The sequence below is a fragment of the Hyaena hyaena genome, unplaced genomic scaffold (genome assembly GCF_003009895.1).
Source record: "Hyaena hyaena isolate Hyena2069 unplaced genomic scaffold, ASM300989v1 scaffold_115, whole genome shotgun sequence".
Lineage (NCBI taxonomy): Eukaryota > Metazoa > Chordata > Mammalia > Carnivora > Hyaenidae > Hyaena > Hyaena hyaena.
In genome coordinates, this window is record NW_024080747.1 from 1,853,890 (window position 1) to 1,880,001 (window position 26,112).

Below are 26,112 nucleotides of genomic sequence, written 5' to 3' on the forward strand. Positions count from 1 at the left end.
GTTTTGTGGCCACCATTATTTCTGATAAGGCCATTGACCATTTATTTTCTCTTTACTTTTGGCTTTCAGCATTTGTGTGTAGGGCTGTTTTCTTTGTGTGCCTATCCTTTTTGGTTTTGTTAGTTTCTTCTCTTTGTAAGTTAATGCTTTTCACTGCTTCTGGCCTCCATTTGCATTCTGCTTTTGAGTCCATTTAGTGAATTTTTCATTTCTTTTTTTTTGTGTGTGTGTGATTTTTAGGTCTAGAATTTCTTTTTTTTTTTTTTTTTTTTTTACAAATAGTTTATTGTCAAATTAGTTTCCACATAACACTCAGTGCTCATCCCCAAAGTGCCCTCCTCCATGCCCACCCCCCCTCCCCCCCACATCCATCAGTCCTCAGTTTTTGTCAGCATTCAAGAGTCTCTCATGGTTTGCCTCTCTCCCTTTCCCCCACCATTTCCGCCCTTCTTCTCCCCCTTGTTCCTCCGTCAAGTTCCTCCTAATCCTCCTATACGTGCAAACATATTAGGTCTAGAATTTCTTATTCTGAAAATACAGCTTCTGTTTCTCTGTTGAAATTCCCTTTCTGTTAATCACTGATATCAAATTCACCTTTAGTTTTGACATATTTATTATAGCTGTTTTGAAGTCTTTATCAACTAAATGCAACTTCTGGACCTGCTTAGAGTTAATTTCTAGTGATTTTTTTTTTCCCGTATATATGAGTTACAGTTCCTTTTTATTAATTTGGAGGTGAAAACTGGACATGCAGAGAATACATTATAGCACCTTTGGGTGCTGATGGTTGTTTAATTTTCTCTTAAGGATTAGTGTTTTTTGTTCTAAGAAGTATTTAACGTGCCTGGGTTCAGACTGCAAACTGGTCTCTGTCTCTGGACTATGCAGTAGGTTTTCAGCTGCTACTTTTTTAGACTGCTTCCTTGGGGTGGGAGGGTCTCCCTTTGCAATTTAGTGTTTAGCCAAGATTTGGGGCTTACCCTGGATATCATTCATTTTTTCTTTTCTGGAGATTGCCACTTAATTTCCAATTCCTCTCTTGGCTTTGGACTGTCATTTTTCCTATTTCTAGCTACTAGGGCTTCTATCCATTCATGTTATATGCAGTTGGGGAATGCTCTCCATTAAAAAAGACATCACACTTAGAGATCTTACCCAGTCCCTCGGTATCTATAAAGAATGTTTCCTTTTTGGTCTTTGCTTTTTTTCCCATCTGCCATAGGTTCTTTACCGTGTGTGTAGTTGAGCTGTCAGGGATTTAAATCTTGGCCTTTCCACTTAATATTTGCATGACCTTGAGAAAAGGACTTGCCACCTTTGATCCCTGGTTTCCTTTGATAGAAGATGGGAAAGATGATAATTCATAGTGAGAAATACCACATATGCTTGTGAAAGATACATGAAATAACAAGTGCATGCATGCCATGCTCCTATTGTAGTTTTTGCTATCATGTGGTTTTCTATGTATATTGCTTTTATAATATTTTACCCACTTAGGATGCCATTGGTCATGTATTTCTGTCCTTAATAACTTTTAATTCTTCTTATTTTAAAAATAAAACAGTTTGGGGGGGTTGGGTAACTTAGTCCATTAAGTGTCCAAGTCTTGATTTCCTCACTCAGGTCATGATCTCACGGTTTATGAGATCGAGCCCCACATTGGGTTCTACACTGACATCATGGAGCCTGTTTGGGATTCTCTCTCCCCCACTCCCTTTGCCCCTCCCCCCCCATGCATTCATGCTCCCTCTTTCTCAGAATAAACATTAAAAAAAAACAACTTTAAATATAGATCACACAGTTATTAATTGATACTGGCCAGTACAAGTTTTCTGGTAATTTGAGTTATGTTCATATTGTTGGAGTTAGCAAGTTATGTTGGATTTGAAATGATGTATACACTATGCTATTTTTAATGCAATGTGTAACTCATTCTTGAATGGCTAGTAAAGAACATGATGGGCTAGGTAGAGGACTGAATTCTTTGACTGTGATCAGCAGTTCTGACTTGGTTCATTGTAAAGTCACATGGTCACACCATCCACTTTTATCTGTGGCACTTGAGTTTTGAGCTTTGCATTAATGCCGCTGGATATTAATAGACCATTGTTAACCAGAGCAGATTGGATTCCTATAAAACAATACTTTGTTTTGAGAGAGTAGTCTGTATGGGGAGCATTACACTGAATACACCAATCACCGACAGCACGGATAGGAAATGTTGGTAGCTTTGGGATGATATAATTGGCTAGTACTTGATGAAAAAATTGTTAGAATAAACCCAGCTAGTTTGGCATCTAAATGTGCATTATGTATGCATCCATTTTTAGTTACTAATTTTACTATGTTTCAGGATTTACTACTTTAGTTTACCTTAGTAGTAAACAGATGATATTAAATTATTTGAGAAATATTTATCTTTAAAGTATCTTTAGTAATACCTTATTAGTTCAGAAATTTAAGGATTTAAATTGCATTTTTGGTGAGCTTTAACATTTCTTTACAAGTAACATGGGGTTTATTTAAATCCATAATAAGATGCCTGTTAATGAAGAATAATTCTTATTTATTAATAGTCGTGAAAAAGATACTCCTCTGCCTGTCATTAGCAGTGATTTAATTTGCTTAAATAAAACTGGGCCCAGATGTTTGCTTCTCTTTTCAGCCCATGCTATTTGATATTAACCCTAACTAATATAAAGTGCTTATCCTTTCCCACTAAGGAAATAGTGAAGAGAAGAAGCTATCTAATTTACTAAGCACATTTTTAGTGCCAGGTGATTCACAAAAAAACATTTCTAACAGTGTGATTCTTAATGATCAAAGCCATGTTATTTGCACTGTATTCTCCTAGGTTGCTAGTAGTGTAGGCGATAACTCTTACCAGAATGGTGATCCTATTTATATGTAAAGGTCTTTGTTTTTAATTTTACCTTTCCAGAGGTAATATAATTCCTACCTACAACAGTTTATAAGAAGCTGTATGGTAGAATCTAGATTAATGCTGTTTTGTAGTATTTACTTTCATGTGTTTGTTTAACATCTGGTTATAAATGCACATAATTTATATTTATAATTGTATATTGTATTTATAATTCAGTTTTATTTCTATTTATCTTCCACTGTATAAAATGCTACAGTTAATTCTGCAGTTCTGCATGTTTGGATTGTTACTTGTTTCGGGCAGTTATGAACAGTGTTGATAGGAACATTTTTACCTAGATGTCCTGCTTCATATTATATTTTATATCTGTAGGACTATACCTTAAAGTAGAATTGCTGGGTTGAACGGTATGCATGTTTTCAGTTTGAGAAAACAATGCCCAAATTTATTTTCCAAAGCTATCTATCAAGTTATTTTGCCACCAGAAATGTATGAGAGTTTTTGTGTTCTATCAGTCATCAGATTTTGTCACTGATGTTTGCTGTTCCCAAACAGTATGGAGTAGGTAATAATACCTCCTCTTTACTGATGGGGCTGTAAGGGCCAGAGGAGTTAAATAGCTTGCTGGAGTTAACCCAGCTACTGAGTAGCAGAGCCAGAATTTGAACCTAGATCCGACTCAGGAATAGACACTTCAAATTTCACATCTACCATTTCATGACATTGTTTGGAAAACAGAGATGACCCGTAAAGGCTCAATATTCATTCACTATGTCTTTGATAAAAATCACAGGAAAGGTCTGTGCCTTTGTGGATACTCCATTTTAGTACATAGTGAAGGAGTAGAAGTGGATGCATAGATCACAAAAACTGAGTGAATAAAAAGATAATCACAGAGTGTGATGTGTGCTATGAAGACAATAAAATGGGCACCGATGAGAAGAAACTCTGTTGGGCAGCCTGGGAAGGAGCAGGCTACACCTAATCTGCGACCTAAAAGATATAAAGGAGCCAGTCATCTTCAGAGTATGTTACAGGCAGAGCAAGCACCAAGCAAAATGTCCCCATGAGAAAGTACTTTAAAACCAGTATTTCAGCAATAAAGCAATATTATATCAAATTAAATATTTGAGTTAGAATGCTTTCAATAATTTTCTAACTTAAAGGATGGGAGTTTAAGGGTGTATAAAGTATGTATAAAAACTTAAAAGGAAATTCACAGAAATAGGGAAGTGGTCTGTAATTGGAAATGTTTACCTTTTCTTTAATTTTACTGTTTGTGATAACAAAACATTGGTGATAAGTCTCAAAACTTCTGGGTAGATAATGTTATTTTTCAAGCCTTCCTGGAAAGGCATGGATGTGTACTGAATGATAGGCCTTTTTTTTTTTTTAAACCTACCTTCCATACCACAATAGCCTCCAAAAACACTTCCAAAGTTAAATAATACACACAACTCTATCTGGCAGACAATTTCATATTTTAACATTTGACATGTCTTCCCAGATAATGTCTGGACACTAGCTATTCTTTCTCCTCTATAGGTGGTCTGATGTAGCTGTCTTTAAGAATCCCGTAGGGCAAAGAGTTGTGTAGACATTGTAGACCCTGGGGGAGTTTCTACAAAGCACAAACAGATTTAAAAATAATCTCTTGTGGTGCCATCCCGTGTAGAACTTGTGTCTTTGTTAGGAGGACAATGTCAGAAGCTTTTAGTTTCTTTAGATGTGGAAGCAGAGGAAGGAGGGAAAGATGAAACAAAGTTGAAGAGTGAAAACAGCTGAGGAATTGCGAAGTTTGAGCAGGACATTTTCCTGAGTTGGGTGATTTGTCTGTCTTTTGTCCCCTTGCCCAGAATATTTTAATTGACTCACTGCCATATGCGAACTTGTACCATTTAGAAGATTCTCTGCTCTGCTGTTTCCTCATTTTTAAGTGAAGATAATACCTACCTTTCAAAGATGTGCCAATTTAGGGAAGGAGAACATGTGAACATTTAGGGAAATGTCTAGTACAGTAGTTTTCAGTAGATGGTTACTGTTAATAAGGTAAACCAGACAGATTATGAAGGTCTCATATACTAAGAATTCTTAGTTTACCCTAAGGTAATGAGTAATGAGACTATGTACAGCTATATTTTATAGAAACTTCTGTTTATTGAAAGCAGGAGGAATTATATTTCGTTGTATCTGGCAATACTAGTAGCAAAATTCGGGTGTGTATTATAGTAGACTGGAATCGATTGGGTTACATTCAGTGTCAGGGTCACCTCATCCCCAAATAGAGAAAATTAAATTATTTTTAAACCCACAAACCAGTTGTCATCCAGAATTGAACTCTTTCTTGGAAAGTAGTGTGGAAGAAATAATTCTTCCCTATTTTATTTTCCAAATGTTCATGTACTTACAGGAAATAGTAAGGGGATAGCTCAGAAACACATGGAAATAAAGTGTACTAAGTGCACTAAGGCAGCTTGTAACCCTGCTAAGTAAGCTTTTCCATCTTGTTTTTCATTTAGTGTGTGCATTAATTTGGGGTAGAATTTAAAACAAGCTTTGAAAGGAATTATTGTTGGAGTCTTATCTGAGATCTCCCTTAATGTTGGACCTATGACATTTCGATGATGTGGTCTTCCAGAATAATTTGAAATTGGACAACTTAAATAAAGTTAAACATTTTTTGTATATTGTTAAATTTATGCATTCTTTAAATAGCTACTATTACTGTACCTAACACCTTCTTCAGAATAAGCAGTTGTTAAATGCATTAAAACTTAATAGCTGTGTATCAGTACCCCTCTGCCCCCACATTCTTCTCCCGTTCATGTTGTTTCCGTTTCTATAACTTTATTTTGTAAGGTTAATTTACTGTGTCAAAAGGTACATCACTTCTTCTTGAGATCCAAATTTTATTTCATAGGTCAAAATGCTAGAAAGCAGTATATAGTTATAGTTCCCTAGTTTACATTTGGCGGGGTCAGTGAATTTTTGACTCCTATTTTGTGGCAGCAAAAGAATGATTAGTACATATAACTTTGTCTTCTTGAAAACTAGTTCTGTCATAATGTATTCTCTTTGTTTCTTTGCCGCTTTCTTTATCTTCGATGAAATAATCAGCCTTGTGTTTTTGTTTTTGTTTCATTTTTTGGTAAAAGAATACCTTTTTTTTTAATGTTTTTTATTTATTTCTAGGAGAGAGAGAGAGAGAGACAGCGTGAGCAGGGGAGGGTCAGAGAGAGAGGGAGTCACAGACTGAAACAGGCTCCAGGCTCTGAGCTGGCAGTCAGCACAGAGCCCGACGCGGGGCTCGAACCCACGAACCGTGAGATCATGACCCAAGAGAAAGTCGGACGCTTAACCGACTAAGCCACCCAGGCGCCCCAAGAATACCTTTTTTTATGCGATCCTCACATTAGCTGTGTAAATTAGCGTATTCGTTTAAGAACCACTTTCTAGTTGCCAAGGTGATGCTGGAAGCAGATTTTGTTCCTGTAAATAAATGGACCTTTACACATAAACATAGACTAACAGTGGGTCCATGGGATGTAATGCCGACTTCACATAGTATGTATTTCAGGGAGGCAGTAGGCAGACAAAAGGAAGAGGAATTCTAGTTGCAGGAGCAGTTAAGTGATGCTCACTGGCACGGACTTTGGTCTTCCTGTACTGTGACAGGTCGAGCTTCTCAGCAGGTGCCACAGGAACATCCTTTACTGGGCACCTAGAGCATGTGGAATTCTGGGGAAACCGCTGCCCTTCCTCACACAGGGCGTAATCTTGTTCTTGTTGAAAAGCGGTCAGGCATTGAAAAGCCAGGGCACCTAAGAATAAGTTTTCCATGAGTTCTTTGGAAACCTATAACTATAAATGAGTCATAATCTCACATTTCTAACATGACACTGGCATTTAAATTTAAATTGCTGTATTATAAGCAAGTTGTATCAGCTGGCTTTTTAGTCAGGAGCTGGAAACTTTAGCTGCTTTATGTGGCTGTGTTGTTACAAATTGATCTTTATTTAGAGAGCCTCAGGAATCCAGGGAGATGGTACTGGTCAGCAGGGATTACCATCTCCACTTGACAGATGAAGAAATTTACTGTGGCAGAGAGGCTGTGACTTGAAATAGGGTGCCTATTGAATAGGCACCCAACCTTTTTTGACTGGGTTAAGTATTTAATTTAATAGAAACTGCTTTGGTGTAGTGGAAAATAGCCCACATTTAAGGTAGAAGACCTACCCTTTCATCTCTAACCTCTGCTGCAAAAATAACAAGTCTGGGAGGGCGGGAAAGTACCTAATATGGTGCTTGATAAATTGATTAATGAATATTTGTTTAATGAATGAGTAGAAGGATGTGATGATGTTTTATGCTCAGAAACGGCTTTCTGCAAATGTAGACTCTTCAAATAACAGAAGTACATTAGAAGTTACTCTGGGCTTTAAAAAAAATTTTTTTTAATGTTTATTTGTTTTTGAGAGAGAGATAGAGACAGAGCCTGAGTTGGGAGAGGAGCAGAGAGAGAGGCAGACATAGAATCCAGAGCAGGCTCCAGGTTCTGAGCTGTCATCACAGAACCCGACATGTAGCCTAAACTCCCAGACTGTGAGATCATGACTTAAGCCAAAGTTGGATGCTTAGCCAACTGAGCCACCCCAGTGCCCCACTATGGGCTTTTTAATATATTAAGTACAGTTAAGGGGTTGGAACATTTCTCTTTTTGAAGAGTGTCCATATATTTTTTTTTTTTTTTAAATTTATTTCTAGGAGAGAGAGAGACAGCTTGAGCAGGGGAGGGTCAGAGAGAGACCGAAACAGGCTCCAGGCTCTGAGCTGGCAGTCAGCACAGAGCCCGACGTGGGGCTCGAACCCACGAACTGCGAGATCATGACCCAAGCGAAAGTCGGACGCCTAACCGACCAAGCCACCCAGGCGCCCCGAAGAGTGTCCATATTTGAGCATCCTTAGGTCTACCTGGAAAGAGTATTATGGCAGCCTTAGGCCTAAAGATAGGCACTTTGGTACAGCTTTGCTCATTTCTTTAAAGTATAATTAAAACCGCAAATATTGTCTTTTGCCTGTTGTGACCTGAAATTGTTGAGCACAGACACTTTTACCAACTCATTACCAGTTAAATTGTAAAAGCAGAATTAATTTATATTAAAATGAATTAGATTTATTACCAATCTAATAAACACTGCTAGAAATAAACTTTATTCTTATTTTAACTGTATTCGGAAGTTGCTGTGTTGACACAGTCTTGATGTTTCTTTGCACAGTGATAAACACCTTTATCAACTCATTCTTATCACTGCACAGTCCTCTTTCATGAGTATTAACATCTCTCTCCTATATAGTTGTAAAGACCCATCTATGCTACATTGTATGCTGGAGATGAAAATTCTGTGGGTTTAGTGACTGGGGTGTCCAAAGAAAGAGAAATAAATGACATCTTAATGTAATGTGAACTAAAGCATTTAACAGTGAGAAGCTCATTGATGTGCACATTTGGGACCTGAGAAGGATGTACATAGACGACAGCCTTGCACTCTAGGTCATAGAGCTAGTCCAAAGAGATATTCAAGTTTTCAGTGGTAATGTTTTTAAAACTTAGTCAAGTAATTTTTTTAAAGCTTGATTTTATCTATTGTTTTGAGAACAAATCTAGTTTCATCGTGTTCTTTAAAATTCTGAAGAAAGTTATTCTGTTATGCAAGAAATAGTAGCTTCATATATAAGTGATTTTATTTTAACTGAGAAATGATAATTAAACTCAGTGGATTACTGGTAGTGTCTTAGGTCAGATAGAATTGAAATATGCCATTTGGTACATAAATGATAATTTAAATGGGTGAATTAAGAATTCAAGTTTAATTGTTGGTTATGGAAGCAGAACAAGCTTTTTAACAATTTTTTAGATGTCTCTTGAAGAATCTAACATACATTTACACTATTAAGGGTTTTAATTATTAAGACCTTACTGTTTATCTCATCAAATACTTTTTTGGATGGTTAAGTTTTACTAAAACTAATGTAAAAAAGAGAAACTGTCTCCTTATTTTCATGCAGAAGACAGTTGCTGTTCATAGCACATTGACAGTTTTTTTTTCTCATTTCATAAAAATTAGAATAGGAAAAAAAAAAATCCAAGTGGCACCATCATTATTCACACTCAGGCCTGAAATACAGAGTGTAGGTCTGATCTGGAGATGAATAGGAGGCATCACTTACTACTTCACACGTAGATAGTGTTAAAAGCCATGGGTTTGATGAAATGACCATAGAAAGAACATACAGAATAAGAAGAGGAGATGAGTTTAGGACCACGTGTTACCATTTAATTGCTGTGTAGATGATGCTTTGAGAAAGCATGGCGTTTCAAGAAATGTTTTAAGAGGGAGTAGTCATCAATGTCCTGCCATTTCAAAAGTCCCATTGGGACAGAGACTGAAAGATGTACATTAGATGTGGCAGCAGAGAAGTCTTGGGCTGTATTAAAACTATTGTGTTGGGGTGACGCCAGGTGGGCAGTCATTGAGGAATGTGCTATAATAATTCAGCAACTTTGGCTGGGCCTTTGTTAATGGTGCACGCTGATGGCTGGGTGTGGGGAGGGGTCATTGTGCGGTAAAAAGTTAACCATGATTAAAGGAGAAAGAATGATCTAGTTGAGAAGGGAGAGAAGAGAGTACCCCTACTGCAAAATCATTTCCTCTGTTCTGCAAAGAAATAATGGCCACAGAGACCAGAGTTCCTTTTCACTTTTGTATTTTCTGTGTCCTCAGAAAAATGGTCAACTCGTTACTCTTAACTCTCTGTAAGTTTCTCTTTTCATTCTGTTTCCATAGCTTCACCCACTTGCTTTTTATCCCTGGCCCCTCTCCTAAGTTCCAGTCATGAATTTTTTAACAGCCTGATAGAACTCTTGAATTGTCTCATGACTCCTCACATTCAGCATGTCCAACTGAATTAATCATCTCCTTTTCAGGCTAACATAATTTACTAGTATCTCTATTTCTTTCATTTCAAAATCCTTCCAGTTACTGAGAACCTAACTCTGGGTCTTTTACTGTTTCCTGGGTCTCTTACTCTCTTCCCCATTCTGTTCTCACCCCCAACAGCAGTCCCTGTTTGGTAGACTCAGAATCACATTGCTATTTTCTGAAAGATTTTTCCCCAGATAAGGCCAAATTAATTTAGTTCATTTGGTCTACCTCATTTAATATGGTATTAGCCATTAAATTATGTTGTTTATTTTTGACCTTTTATCCATTATGTGAAAAAGAGTAAAAAACACAAACTGATCATTACAGTAAATATGTTAGGTGGGTTGAAGATACTATTTATGTAGCTTTGTATCAGCATAATTTTATTTTTTTAATTTTTTATAGTTTTTATTATTTTTGAGACAGAGACAGAGCATGAGCGGGGGAGGGGCACAGAGAGAGGGAGACACAGAATCCGAAACAGGCTCCAGGCTCTGAGCTGTCAGCACGGAGCCCAATGCAGAGCTCGAACCCACGGACCGCGAGATCACGACCTGAGCGAAAGTTGGACACTCAACTAACTGAGCCACCTAGGCGTCCTATCAGCATAATTTAGTTCTTAATTGTAAGTGTGAAATTTTGTGGTTTTCTGGTTTGTAAACAATTTTTTTGTATGCAGAATTCCACACTGATATTTTCATTCTTTTTCTGAAATTAATATATATAAAGGAACAAAATATGTGTATTCTACTTCATTTTACTATTATTGCAGGAAATTAATACAATGTAAATCCAATTATATTTAAATATATTGATTGAACTATAAGTAATAAATACTTGATTATAATTTTAAAATTGTATGCTAGAGATTAGTAACAGTTTTTTTAAATAGAGCACTGGAACGTAGAAAGGAAGATAACTTTCATTTTACGTAGACTCATGTTTATTCTAAAATACTTTCATACACGCTGGAAAATCTTCATGTTTTGAATACAGTTGTTCATAGTATAGTGGAAACTTGCATAATTATCACTAGATCTTCAACTTGGAGGTGGAATTCTGATAAGCACCCACAGCAAAAATTTTAAGATGCCTTCATTCTTTTTACATTGTTAAAAAAAAACACCCACACTGGATGTGCCTGGGTGGCTCAGTCAGTTAAATTTCTGACTTCAGCTCAGGTCATGATCTAATGGTTTGTGACTTGAAGCCCTGCAAGGGGCTCTGGGCTGACTGCTCAGAGCCTGTAGTCTGCTTCGGATTCTGTGTTTCTCTCTCTCTGCCTCTCCTCCAGTCGTGCATGCAGTCACCCTCTGTCTCTCTGTCTCTCTCTCTCTCTCTCACTCTCTCAAAATAAGCATGAAACAGAAAAAGACATCCACATTAATACTTAATCTTGGAAAAGTTAGCCTATTACATATATCAGTCTTTATTTTTTTAATAAAAATCGTAAGGAAGTGGTCTTTCTAGATATTATAAACACTATATTTTTTGTAATACCTTAAAGATTATATAATATTTTAAAGTCTCTATTTACAAATCAAGGGCAGAACACTACATACCCTAGAGTGAAAACCAAGGAGTTTTTGTTTACTTTAAAGTTGATTGAATTAAAAGGCAAAAGTTTTTATTTTGGCTTTATTTGAATAATGGAACTGTTGAGTCATCAGTGCCTCTGAGGAGTCTTTCTTGGAGGCGAGGGATGATCATCATTGATGCTCCACCATCCAGAACACCTCCAACAGTGAAAGTAAAGCCAAAGTGAGTTGCTCTTGTGATTGAACCACACAGGCCTCTGGTCACATTTTTCTCTTACGTATGCGTATTTCCAACAGTTATGGTTACTTATTTCGTTGTTTATACTAGATGCTAAGTGAGGAACGGGAATAGTAATAGGCAGATAAATTGACTGAAATGAGGAGTGACACTCTGCAGTCCGATACAGAAGGGAAAAAATGACCAGAAATCATCATTTCAGAAATGAAACCCAGCAATTCCACACTGAGGGATATAAACTATGTCCACACAAAAACTTGTCACAGATGTTCACAAGAGCATATTTCATAGTAGCCACAATGTGAAATGGACTCAAATATTCATCATCTAATGAATGGACATATGTGGTATATCCATACAATGGGATGTTATTTGGCAATAAAAAGGAGTAAAGTACTGAAACCCAATATAATATGGATGAATCTTGAAACTGATTGTACTAGTTGAAACAAGCCACATACAGAGGCCATATATTACGTGATTCCATTCCATTTATATGAAATGTCAGAATAGCAAATCCAACAGGCAGAAAGTTGAGAATTGATTGCCAGGAGCTGGAGCAAAGAAGAAATGAGAATGACAGCTGACGGGCTTGGAATATCTTTTTGAGATGATGAAAATTTTCTAAAATTGATTGTGATGATAATGGTAAAGCTTGGTGAGTATACTAAAAATCATTGACATGTATACTCTAATTGGGTGAGTTGTATGGTGTATGAATTATATTTCCACAAATCTGTGAAAAAAGTATAACAGATTAGGGTAATTAATTTTTGTTAATGGAGTGATTAGTTTGGTATACCATAGGCTTGGTCAGTCCTCTTAGAGTATAGGACAGTAATCATTGATGCAGTAGATAGTAGTTATGAAACTGTGATTTATAAGGGAAATTATTATAACTTATGTCCCATAGGCTCTAGTTTTAAAACTCTGATCTATCAGAGATGTGTGGTTAATACTAACATTCATCTTTAAGTTCCTAGGATGACTTGGTTTTTGTATGTTTCACATAGGTGAAGTTATTGCCTTGTCTTTTCTTTTTTTTTTTTTACAAATAGTTTATTGTCAAATTAGTTTCCACATAACACTCAGTGCTCATCCCCACAAGTGTCCTCCTCCGTGCCCATCCCCCCTCCCTCCCCCATCCCTCAGCCTCAGTTTTTGTCAGCATTCAAGAGTCTCTCATGGTTTGCCTCTCTCCCTTTCCCCCACCATTTCCGCCCTTCTTCTCCCCCTTGTTCCTCCGTCAAGTTCCTCCTAATCCTCCTATACGTGCAAACATATGATATTTGTCCTTCTCTGCCTGACTTATTTCGCTCAGCATAACACCCTACAGGTCCATCCATGTTGCTACACATGGCCAGATTTCATTGTTTCTCATTGCCATGTAGTATTCCATGGTATAGATAAACCACATCTTCTTGATCCATTCATCTGTTGATGGACACTTAGGCTCTTTCCAGGTTTTAGCTATTGTGGAGAGTGCTGCTATGAACATTGGGGTCCATGTGCTCCTATGCCTCAGCATTTCTGTATCCCTTGGGTAAATTCCTAGCAGTGCTATTGCTGGGTCATAGGGGAGTTCTATTGTGAGTTTCCTGAGGAACCTCCACACTGTTTTCCAGAGGGGCTGTACCAGTTTACATTCCCACCAAGAGTGTAGGAGGGTGCCCGTTTCTCCACATCCTCGCCAGCATCTAGAGTTCTCTGATTTGCTCATTTTAGCCACTCTGACTGGCGTGAGGTGGTATCTCAGTGTGGTTTTGATTTGTATTTCCCTGATGAGGAGCGATGCTGAGCATCGTTTCTTGTGTCTGGTGGCCATCTGGATGTCATCTTTGGAGAAGTGTCTGTTCATGTCTTCTGCCCATTTCGTCACTGGGTTGTTTGTTTTTCGGGCGTGTAGTTTGGTGAGTTCCTTATAGATTCTGGATATTAACCCTTTGTCTGATATGTCATTTGCAACTATCTTTTCCCATTCCGTTGGTTGCCTATTAATTTTCTGGGTTGTTTCCTTTTGCCTTGTCTTTAAATGGACGTGTGAGGATTAGTTGAAAATTTAATTTTTTTATTGTCATTAAAAACCTAGGTAAAATAATTTTCAAAAATCTATTTCAAAAATGATTGCATCTAACCTACATTTCTTCTGTGGCTTTAAAATCTAAGAATGAGTAGTCATTCAACAAAATATGGAACATAAGAGCTGATCCAGCTTGATAGCACTTTGGAAATGCATATTGCACTAAGCATTAAATGGAGTTTAATGAGTTTACTTGCCTAACAGATACTGATCACAGAAACAAAGGAAGTTTGGATTATGACATAGATTTTTCTCTCTGATAACACACAATTTGATGTAGCTCATTTCTGCAAAAAGAAATATATATATATATATATATATATATATAGGGAATTCACTAGAGAGTATGAACCACTGTAAATGGCTTTTAAAAGTATGGTAGGAAATCTGGATGACAGTTTTGAGAATTAAATGATAATTTAGTTAACTCTTCACCATTTAAAGAATGGTATTAGAAACACAGCTGTATTTTGTTCCCTGCTGTTGACATACAGGTAAGGGAAGAATTATAGGGGTAGTGTCAGGGACATGATTCTAGACATCAAACATTTTCCTTGCCCCAGTACCCTTCTTCACCCTTCATGATATGCTTAATACATGTTTCCTGGTTTGGAAATGTGTCATATATCTTGGATGTATTGGGAAGGAACAGAACAAAAGGAAGAGGGAGAGAGAGAGAGGGAAGTTAGAGAACAAAATCTAAGAATCATACAGTCAGACATGAAGCATAAAAACTAATTCATGTCTGAATCTGAGAAAAATATTGAAAAGGAAAGAACGAAGAGCACTAAGTAAATGCAGATAAAGAGTAAAGGCAGGAGTTAAGAATGAATCTTGGGAATCTGGCTGTAAAGGACTAAAAACGGAAAATTCATTGGTGATGAGGAGTTTTAAATTGTTAATGTTGAAATTTCATCTGTAGGAAGGATGCCAACCACATACTGTAAAGTGGCTAGGTCTGAATGGACTGACTTAGCTAAGCCTATACTTAGCAAATAGTATTTATTCTCCAGATACCACCAAAGTGTAATTAAAATTTGAAATTATTAAAATGGGTTTACTGTCATGATAAGATTAAAAAATTTTAAATACCCATTAACTAAGGTTTTCCTCCACTTTATTGCTCTAATTTTTTTTTAGGCAAGATATGCAGACTCCCTTGATTCTTGGAAATCAGTATCCTCTTAAACATGATTAAATGTATTTTGTGATATTTGTCTTGATCAAGTGATTGTAAACTTTAAGTAATTAATAATTCACATTTTCTTTTATAACCAGGAACCTTTCGAGGATGGCTTTGCCAACGGGGAAGAAAGTACTCCCACCAGAGATGCTGTGGTCACATATGCTGCAGAAAGTAAAGGAGTTGTGAAGTTTGGCTGGATCAAGGGTGTATTAGTATGTACCTATAGACTTAATTTCAGGAAAACATTTCTCTTTATTACAAAATCTTTCTAATGTTCTTGTCATTTCTTAAGAGAGCTTGTGTTTCTCTTTTTATATGACCGTTATGGAAGACCATTTTAATAACTCGTACCTCCTTTTCTTGTGAGTATTAAATTCAGTAAAGGAAACAGGGTATATGTATTAATGGAATCATACTATACTTTATTTCCTCTAGATTATATTTTATTACCTCTTATAAATCTTATGTTTGTCAGAAATTAAGTACGAAACTGAAATTGATGGAGCATCAGAATCAAGAAAGCTGAGCGGACAGTAGAGCTGATAGATTCCTACTTCCTTTCCTGCTACCCCATTATTTTTTTAAGAGACATATATAAAAGTTAACAAGGAACAAAATAAAGGAGAAACTGTTTTCTTAAGTGTTGAGGTCACTTCACTAGAGAGGTTTGAGTGATTTAGTTTCAGACTTGCTTCTGTTTTTCGGTGTTCGCATAGGCACTAAGGACCTGACTGGAGTAGACCAGTAGACCAAAGGGCTCTCCTGTTGGGACTTTGGGAGCCCTTAAGAGTTGTGTTGACATTTAGGGGAGAAGTCGAGGAAAAGTCCCACTTCTAAGACTAATTGCATTGCTTTAAGTGACTAGAGTGAACGTGAAGCTCCAGGTAGTGCTGTTGGCCCATTCTTAGATGGTCCTATTTTAGAAGACTGTGTTCTTTGTACAAGCAAAATAAATAAAAGTAAAAATAAATAGGGAAAACTCTTTTCAAGTAGGTGAGCGTTTTAAAAGCTATGTGAGGAGTACCTGGCTGGCTCAAAGGAGTGTGCAGCTCTTCATCTTGGGGTTGTGAGTTCAAGCCCCACATTGGGTATAGAGATGACTTAAAAATAAATGAATAAATACACTTTAAAAAATAAGTGATATGTGAACAATTGGCATTTTATGTTGATAGATATTTTGTAATAACTTAAATCTTCTGAAAGAATTATGAAATAAGAATGTTGATAAAGAACAAGCAAAAATTAAACTTAGTTCCATTGATAAATGGGAACAGGAACTGCTTTCTTCGGGTTGAAGTCTTAAAATACTCCTTTTACCTTGTTCAATTGCCTTTGCTGTGTATGTGTTATACTTAAATTAGCTCACATTTTAGCCCTCATTAAATTCTTTTAAAAATACTACAAAGAAAAGGATAAGAGATTTAAAGTGACTTTCTGTAGTTTTAAATGTATGTTGTCCTACTTTTGGCTAGTTTTTAACATTTACTGATGTACTATATTTGGCCACTTTGCTTCATCTGTAACTTGGCTTTTTTTCTTCCCTAGGTACGTTGTATGTTAAATATTTGGGGTGTGATGCTCTTCATAAGATTGTCGTGGATTGTGGGTCAAGCTGGAATAGGTAAGCAAAGGTCCATACTGTTTGATTCACTTGACAATGAGTAAGCAGAGTAGCTGTGTGCTCATCTGGGCTGGGAACCTCGTCAAATTCAAACAATTGGAAATTGTACTTCGCCTTTTTTCCCCTTTGTATCAGATCTTAATGTTATTGTTTTCATAATTTTGATGTCACTTTTCTAAAATGGAGTAAAAATAAGGGAATTGTTAACTGTAATGTAAATTCTGTTTATTAACCTTTTCCAGATAGAGCAAGTTGAAATAAGTATAAGTATTCTGAGCCTCTTTTTTTCCCCCAAAGGTCTGTCGGTTGTTGTAATTATAATGGCCACTGTTGTGACAACTATCACAGGATTGTCAACGTCAGCAATAGCTACTAATGGATTTGTACGAGGAGGTAAATTCAGTCTTCTCACATCATTGTTATGAGATTACTGTTACTAATAAACTGAAGTTTAAATTTTTAAATTATTTTTTACCTTTCAAAAACCAACATAGGTCTGTATAGGTGAGAAATACTACTGAGCACTTTCAAGCTAGTATATATGAATATAAAATTTTACTTCGGTCCATACACAAACGTGTGTGTTCAATTAGGATGCTTAATGTATTTGGTAGCAAAATGGAACTTCTAACTGGTTTCTTTTAGTTGGGTTGCCCCTTGTTGCCTCCTGCCAGATTTTAGCCCTTGGGTGGGTAGCATGCATTCCTTTATTTGGTCAGTGTTGTATAGGTGTAACCTCACTACTCCCATTTAGGAAAACTTTGGCAGAGTTCTTTTCCCGTGACCTGACAGCTGGTGTATTACACCCGGGACTCTGAATCCACACTATCAACTCTTGCTGTCTTCTTTGGGTGCCCTGAGGCCTCTTTCATTGCAGTTCATAAGATCTCCCTTGTGAGATTTTACTCCCCCCGTCCCCCACCCCCACCAAGGGAGAGCACCCAGGAGACCAAGGGAATGGCCATGGGACTCTTTTGAACAAGAAGATTTCCATTTTCCAAATCAAAACTCATCATTTAGCTGGAGTGAGGTGATCCCTAGAGAAAGGGGAGAAAATGGACTTTAGCAGCTTCTGTAAAGTTGTCATAGCAGATCACCTAACAAGAGGATCGACCTGTACCGTCTACCTCACCTATTTTACAGATCGGTATTTGACATTATGTATACACAATTTCTGTTTTATCTGCATGAAGTATTTAGAGAACTACATTGAGCCTTTCATTTTTCCTCATTGTCTTCATATTTCTCACTTACCAGAATATCCAAATCACTGTGCCCCCAGGGGAAGCTAGTAGCAATATGATTATGACCGTGCTAAGGCTGACTGAAGTTTTATGTGTACATGAGTCCATTTTGAGCCATATTGTGGTGGAAGGTATGGATTTGTCTAAAAGCGTTAATCAGGCAACGCTGAGAGATTATTTTTGGCTTCTTTCGTGCTGAGTGCCCCATGCTTCATTTATTTCTGCTACTTTCATTCTAGGGAATGGAAGTGAAAGGAGAAATGGATGCAGTATTAGGTATTTGAGGGGACCAGCAAGTCATCAAAAAATTTGTCCCTATCCTTAGGCTTTCCAGTCTAGGTTGTAAGCCTCACTGGGGCAGTGGGACATGAAGCTGTTGGCAACACAAACCCCACAGGCTTTTATTCCCTGTGTGAACACAGACTTAGGGGAAGCGTAGATTCTTCTGCATTGTGACTGAGAAGCCATTTCATCTTTCAATACTACCAGTAGTTTTCATATATATCCATAAATACACGTACCTTAGAAACTGACCACATACTTTGAAACTTTGCTAAAAGGCATTCAGTTTTCACTTCTTGGTTGTTGACTGGAAATTTGGCTGATCCTTTATAGAATATAAAAAAGTTGTTTCATCATCTGAAGTGAAAGTTTCATAGAGTTTTTTTTTTTTTCAATGACTCTAAGCCCCTTCTGTCACCTCTTTATCTGCTTCATGGACTTGGACAGCCCTAATGGGATTTATTTATGTTCCACATGTGAGAAAGTAGATACAAGTGTAAATCTGGCAAGAATATATTGCACCCTACAGTCATGATTCCAAATTGAATATATTGTTGTGACTCAAACATTTTATTCTAAAAAAAGTCCATGTTACTTAGGTCTGTGCATAAAAATTCCCTATAACAATTGACTCACCCAGTAGCAATGAGCACCCCTAGTGCCCATGTTGTTTATTTTCATGTAGAGGAACTAGAGGACCTTGGAGAAGTAATTAATTTCCAGATTTGGGCAGGAAATGTACTACAAGAGGCTAGATATCTTTTCACATTGGAAAGTAGAGAGGTAACAAAGGTTGCTTAGTTTCAGGTCAAAAGGACCCAGGAGCCAACGTGAAGAAGTTAATACTGACTTAAGGTTAGATAACTTGAACAGCAGTCCTACTACTAATAATAACTGTTTTGAATGAAATTATAATATAGGATAAAATCCTTAGGTTCACAGACACCACAAAAAAATCTTATTTTTTTACCTTTGAAGAATTCTACAAACTAACTTACTGGGAAAATTGAAAAATAAATATAAAGAATCTCCTCTTGAATCAAGCTTTCCTGAATAAAAGTTTTCTTACCTAATCTCATTGTAACCAAGAAATTGATGAGATTTGTTCTCTGATAATTATTCAACTTGATAAGCAAAGAAAGAAAGAAAATTAAAATATTCCAACTTTGTAAGCCCCTTACTTGAAAAAAGTATCTATGATGTATTATTTCCTGAGAAACTGAATCTGAACTATATCATGCCTGTAGCTCCAGGAAGCATTTCATAGAATATGCAGGGGAGAGAGTAACTTATTAAATGACACTATAGGATGACTACAGCAAATTCCAGACCGGGAATGTTTCTGGAACAAGGAACACTTTTTTTTTTTTTTTTTTTTTTTTAATGAAGTAATGTGTATACCCAACATGGGGCTCAAACCCACCACCCTTGAGATCAAGAGTCATAAGGTTCTACCAACTGAGCCAACCAGGCACCCCAGGAATCCTTATTTGACATAGTTTTCCAAGGAGAAAAATAGAGAGTTAGAGTTTAAAACAGACTGTAAAAGACTCATGTATGGATATGAGTTTGTTTGTCATTTGTAATTGTAAACTAATGTGTCTTTTAGTGGGATAGGACCAAAAACGTCCAGCTTGCATCTCCTGTAGCCCCATCACTGAGGACTTGATTTTCATTTCCTCTCTTAAAAGGGCTACATAGGGAAGAGAGGAATGGAGCTAGAAATATCCACAGGGTCAGGGTGCCAAAGGCTTAGATATCTACTGGGAAAATGGAAGGATACCATGGGAATAGTGATATCTGGAGACCCATCTCCGTTTCTCTGATTGATTATTAAGGGAATTAATAAGGAAGTATTTTATTGAAAAGTTGTGGTTGATCTGTGTAGTGGTTTTAATTTGGGGAGCCTCCTTTTGAATTTGCCTGGTTATGTTATTAATATAAAGAACTATTTCGAGGTAATATTTTATTCTTGGTTTCTAGAGTATGTTTCTAGCTGTGTGGCAGTATGTGAAATATACACTTTTCCTAGCACTATGTGCTTTTTGCCATAGGAGAGATTTAAATTTACCAAGTAACCTTAACATTGGCTTTAACAGTACATTTCAGAGATGAAACAGATACCAATGTAGAAAAGTGTAGTTTTTTAAATGTGAAATAACTGCTCACTTATAAACAAATATAATAATATCCAGTTATGAAGTTTAGGATAAAAATATAACAACATTCAGGGTTTCTTTAAAAAAAAGAATCAAAACTTAGAAAATGAAAGATGCTTAGTTTGGGGCTTGATTAGATTTTAGTAATGATTTTTGGGTAATTGTTAAAACTACTAGCAGGTTAGAGAATCATCCCCTCAGTTCTCTGCCTGCACAGAATAAGATGAGCAGTGCCGAGTAATTTCGGCAAGCCCCCATTTACCTTCATCTCTGGCATAGTCCCTGGTCCACCAGGCACGTACCTTCTACAGACAGTGAGTGGTAGCCAGCCAGGAGCCCAGAGCTCTTTCACTGAGATCTGCATTTTATCGATTTCACAGGCCAGAGTTCTTCCATCCACAAATAATTAATCTGTAAATATGGCCTCATTTATGAAATAGAGGACAAGCAGAGGCAGCCTTTTATAAGATAGTTTTTCACCATATTGTATTATATGAACAGAGCATTAAGTGGAAAGCAGAGGTTAGTACACTTTCAAATAAAAATCCAGGTTACATCACATTCAGAGGGGTAGTTCTGAAAATGTAAAATCAACATAAATGACTAAGATGAAATTTTATATTACTTGTATTTCAGTCACTCAACAGATCATTGTTGAGCTCTTTGTGACAGGCACTGGGTTTGTAACAATTAAAGTCAGACAAGATCCTATTTTCTTGGAGCTGTGTTCTGATAATAGGGGCAGTTATTTTTTGAAACATAACTGCTAGGCATGATAACATGGTATTGACATACATTATCAGATTTAATGCATCATAGTCACACGTATAATTTGGATAGATAAAGAGAGCGAAAATGTAACATTCATTTTTCTGACAAATTTTATGCAGGTTTTACTGATGTTATCTTTTTTAAGTGTCTGCAGCAATGTCGGAATTGTCTTCATATACTCCAGTCTTTTTCTTTTTGCTGAAATAATTAAAGACCTCCTCATTCTGTTTATAAGTAAAACTAAATATTGAAAGTAATCCTAACAGTTTTCACATGGATTCTAAGTGACAGAAAGTGCTTTCTGTATTAGTAAAATCAGATTATCATCGATTGTCAGATTTTTTTTTTGTTTTGTCTATTATATATAGCTGTTCATTCTTGTCATCACCAAGCAGCAAGTTGTAAGTTAGAAGTAAGCTCCATAGTTCTTTCCTTTTATTGCTAATTTTTTTTCAAATTACAGCTTTCCAGATGAGTGAAATGTTTGAAGAAGCTCTAAAAAGCAGTTCTGTAACAGTTGTATTATGAGCTTTTATTAGACTGAAACATAACATTGTGTTTTCAGTTTAGTAAAACATTACTTACAAACCACAAGTAGCTCAAATGTGAATCCAGCAAGTAGTTGTAAATAATTTTTCTTTTGGGTCTTCTCTTTGACTCACTTAGTGGCATTTCAATTTTGCCAGCCTTTAATGATTAAAAATACTTGAAGTTAGTTCCAAAATTGTCTACTGCAGAATTGGGGCTGTATGTCTTGGCTCTCAAGTGGTAGTATAACACCCAGTCCTAGTCAGAAGATTCCATGTTGGTTAACACATCTTTCTCCTACTTGACGTAAGAGTGGCAACAGAACAGAGCAAATTTGACCAATGTTAACAGGAACACAGACTATTGTGTGTTGGTATAACAGGATATTAGAATGTATTTCCTAGAACAGTAACCAAAATGGATATTGGATCCTTTTGGGTCCATTATTACCCCATTGAATTCTCAAAATTGTTCCTTGGAATTTTAACACAAGATTGCTTTGGATAAAGTGATAGGTCAGTATACAGAAGTAGGTAGTTTACTGCTGCAAGAATTCTGGTGTATTTTCTAATCATACTAGACGAAGTTTGAACAGTAATTGTTAAATAGTTTACTTTTTCATTCATCAGTTTATTATGTTTTTGTTATTTTTACCTTTTGATTTGATCCTTCCTCAGTACATCAACAAAACCTTTATTTTATGAAATTTCCACAGATACAGTAGAATACATAGATGATTCATATTATATATATTGATCATTTCATCCATGGGAAATAAAGGATGTTTGGTCACAAACTTGTCATTTTTCTCCGTTCCATGGGTAACAACTTTTTGGAGCTATTTATTAGTTAGAAATTTTTGAATCTTTTTTGAGTGTACTTGACCCACAGTGTTCCATAGTTTCAGACATACAACTTAGTGATTTGACAAGTTGATACATTATGATATTTTCACAGCTGTAGCCACCATCTGTGTCATTATATCACTAACACGATATTATTGACTATTGTGCTGTGCCTTTTATTCCTATTCTGACTTACTCTTTCCATAATTGGAAGCTTGTATCTTCCTCTCTTTGCCCAATTTGCCCAACTCCCCATCTGCCTTCCTTCTGGCAACCATCAGTTTGTTGTCTGAATTCTGCTTTTTGTTTGTGTATTCATCTGGAGTTTAGGTGGGGTTTTTTTTTTAGGTTTCACTTACGAGTGTAATCATGGTTTTTTTTGTTTGTTTGTTTTTGTTTTTCTCAGTGTGACTTAGATCACATAGCATAATACTGCCAAGGTCCATCTGTGTTGTCTCAAATGACACAATCTCATTCTTTTTTATGGCTATGTAATGTTCCATTGTGTGTGTGTATATATATACATATATATGTGTGTGTGTGTGTATCTATATCTATCTATCTATCTATCTATCTATCTATATGCGCTTTTTCCTTATCCATTTGTCTCTTGATGGAAAGTTAGTTTCCTTATATTTCAATTAAATATAATACCTGTCAAAATTCCAATGGCATTTTTCACAGCAATAGGAGAAATTGTCATAGAATCATAGAAGACCCTGAAGAGTCAAACAATCTTGAGAAAGAAAAAAGCTGGAGGCATCACGTTTCTTGATTTCAAACTTTATTTCAAAGCTTTAGTAATCAAAATGGTATGGTAGTGACATAAAAATATACATAGACCTGTGGAATAGAATTGAGAGCCCAGAAATAAACTTAAGCATATAGAGTCTTGTAATATTTGACAAGGGAACTGAGAATACTCAGTATAAAAACAATAGGCTCTTGGGGTGCCTGGGTGGCTCAGTCGGTTGAGCAGATGACTTTGGCTCAGGTCATGATCTCATGGTTCGTGGGTTCGAGCCCCACATCAGGCTCTGTGCTGACAGCTAGCTCAGGGCCTGGAGCTTGTTTCAGATTCTGTGTCTCCCTCTTTCTCTGACCCTCCCCTGCTCACGCTGTCTCTCTCTCTCTCTTTCTCAGAAATAAATAAAACATTAAAAAAATTAAAAAACAAAACTGTAGGCTCTTAAATGAGAACTGGATATTCACATGCAAAAGAAATTGGACCTGTATCTTAAATCACTCATTTAACTCAAAATTAACTCAATTGGATTTAGGACTTAAATTTAAGACCTAAAACCATGAAATTTCTAGAAGAAAGTATAGGGGAAAAGCCCGTTAACATTGGTCTTGCTAGTGATGTTTTGGATATGACATGAAAACCACAAGAACAAAAGCAAAAATCAGCTAATCACCAAAAGCAAAAATCAAAGAAGAAGCAACAACTTCTGCACTGCACAAGAAACAATCAACCAAATGAAAAAAAAAAAACAAAAACAAAAAAAAACAGGATGGGAGAAAATATTTGCAAGTCCTATATCTGATAAGGGGTTAATAGCCAAAATAGGGAAAGAACTTATGTAGTTCCTGAGCAACAAACGAAATAATCTGATTTTAAAATGGGCAGGAGCCCCCCCAGTGGCTCATTCAGTTAAGAGTCTGACTTTGGCTCCGGTCATGATCTTGCAATTCGTGGTTCGAGCTCTACGTCGGGCTCTGTGCTGACAGCTCAGAACCTGGAGCCTACTTTGGATTCTGTGTCTTCTTCTCTCTCTGCTGCTCCCCTGCTCAGTCTCTGTCTCTCCCAAAAATTAATGAACTTAAAAAAATAGTAAATAATAAAAATGGGCAAAGGACCTGAATAGATGTTTCTCCAAAGAAGAGCACAAGTTCATGAAAAGGTTCTCAACATCACTAATCATCAGGGAAATGCAAATCAAAACCACAATGTGTTATCACCTCACACCTGTTAGAACGGTTACTCTCAAAAAGACAAGAGACAATAAATGCTGCTGAGAATGTAGAGAAAAGGGAACCCTTTGCACTATTGGCAATGAAAATTGATATAGCCACTGTGGAAAGCAGGATGGAGGTTCTTAAAAAAAAAGTAGACCTACCATATCATCCAGCAACTGCACTTCCTTGGTATTTATTCAGAGGAAGTGAAATTACTGTTTGTTAGAGATGTTTGTACTCCTGTGTTCATTGCAGCATTCTTCACAATAGCTAACACTTGGGAAAAACTTAAGTGTTCATCAGTGAATGGATGCATGAAAAAAAGATATACATGCACACACACAGTGGAATATTATCTAGCCATAAGAAGGAGATGTTGCCATTTGCAACAACATAGATGAATCTTGAGGGCATTATGCCAAGTGAAATAAGTTAGAAAAGGCAAATACTATATAAGCTCACTTGTATGGGGAATCTAAAAAAGCCAAACTCCTAAGAAACAGATGGCAGACAAGTCGCTCCCAGTAAGTAATTTGGTCAGACTTAAAGTTACAAGAAGATTAAGTTCTGAGGATCTAACGTACAATGTGCAGACAATAATTTGTATTGTATACTTGAAAGTTCCTGAGAGTGGATCTTAAATGTTGTTACTTACCACAAAACAACAACAAAAATGGAAATTCTGTGCGGCGAAGAATATATATTAGCCTTATTCTGGTAAACATTCTGCAACATGTATGTGTGTCAGCACATCACATTGTGTATCCTTTTTATGGCTTATTTATTTTGAGAGAAACAAGAGTGGGGAAGGGGAGAGAGAGAATTCCAAGCACCCTCTGCCCTGTCAGCACAGAGCCTGACTTGGGGCTCAGTCCTACAACCCATGAGATCATGAATTGAGCTGAAATCAAGACTTCAGTGCTTAATTGACTTAGCCACCCAGGCACCAAGGTCACATTGTGTATCTTATACAATGTTATATGTTTGTTACATCTCAGTAAAGGTGGAAAGTAGTTAATTGACCCTACAGTAGCTCTGTTTCTGGACTCTTTGCTGGTACATTATTTGCAGGTTTGTCCTTAATCTAATACCATACCATCTTGGTACTTTTACAGTAATTCTTTTTTTTTTTTTTTTTAATTTTTTTTAATGTTTTATTTATCTCTAGGAGAGAGAGAGAGACAGCGTGAGCAGGGGAGGGTCAGAGAGAGAGGGAGTCACAGACTGAAACAGGCTCCAGGCTCCAAGCTGGCAGTCAGCACAGAGCCCAACGCGGGGCTCGAACCCACGAACCGCGAGATCATGACCCAAGCGAAAGTCGGACGCTTAACCGACTAAGCCACCCAGGCGCCCCTCTTTTACAGTAATTCTTGAAGTTGGGTATTATAGCTTCTTCAGCTTTGCTTTTTTTCAAAATTGTCTTGGTTATTCTAGCTGTCTTGCCACCCCATATATATTTTAGAATTACTTGTCAATTTCTGTAAACTGTCTTGCTGGAATTTAGATTGAACTTGCGTTCAAGAGATAAGCTTGGGGAGAATTAACAACCGTTAGGGCTTTCATTTCATAAATCTGTTTCATCTCTCTCTAGTTCTTAAGTTGTTAGTACACAGATTTTGAAGATTTTTTTAGACTTATACTTTATTTACTGCTTTTTGTACTATTGTAAAGTTACTTTTTAAAATTTTAGTTTCTTAGTCTTTCTTGCTGGTATATGGAAATATGATGGATTTCTGTATATGTACCTTGTAATATTTTTGTACTAGTTGTCCAGAGAAACAGAGTCCATAAGGT

General features: G+C 36.6%; 1 protein-coding gene across 2 annotated transcripts in view; it reads left to right on the forward strand.

The window, feature by feature from the left end:
* The window catches only part of SLC12A2 (solute carrier family 12 member 2), a 96,439-nt gene that overhangs the window by 13,988 nt on the left and 56,339 nt on the right, over positions 1-26,112 (forward strand). For both annotated transcript variants that reach the window (XM_039236698.1, XM_039236699.1), the window contains exons 2-4: positions 15,002-15,121; positions 16,455-16,530; positions 16,828-16,923. In XM_039236698.1, the coding sequence (XP_039092629.1) occupies positions 15,002-15,121; positions 16,455-16,530; positions 16,828-16,923 (292 nt within the window). The remainder of the gene's footprint in view (positions 1-15,001; positions 15,122-16,454; positions 16,531-16,827; positions 16,924-26,112) is intronic.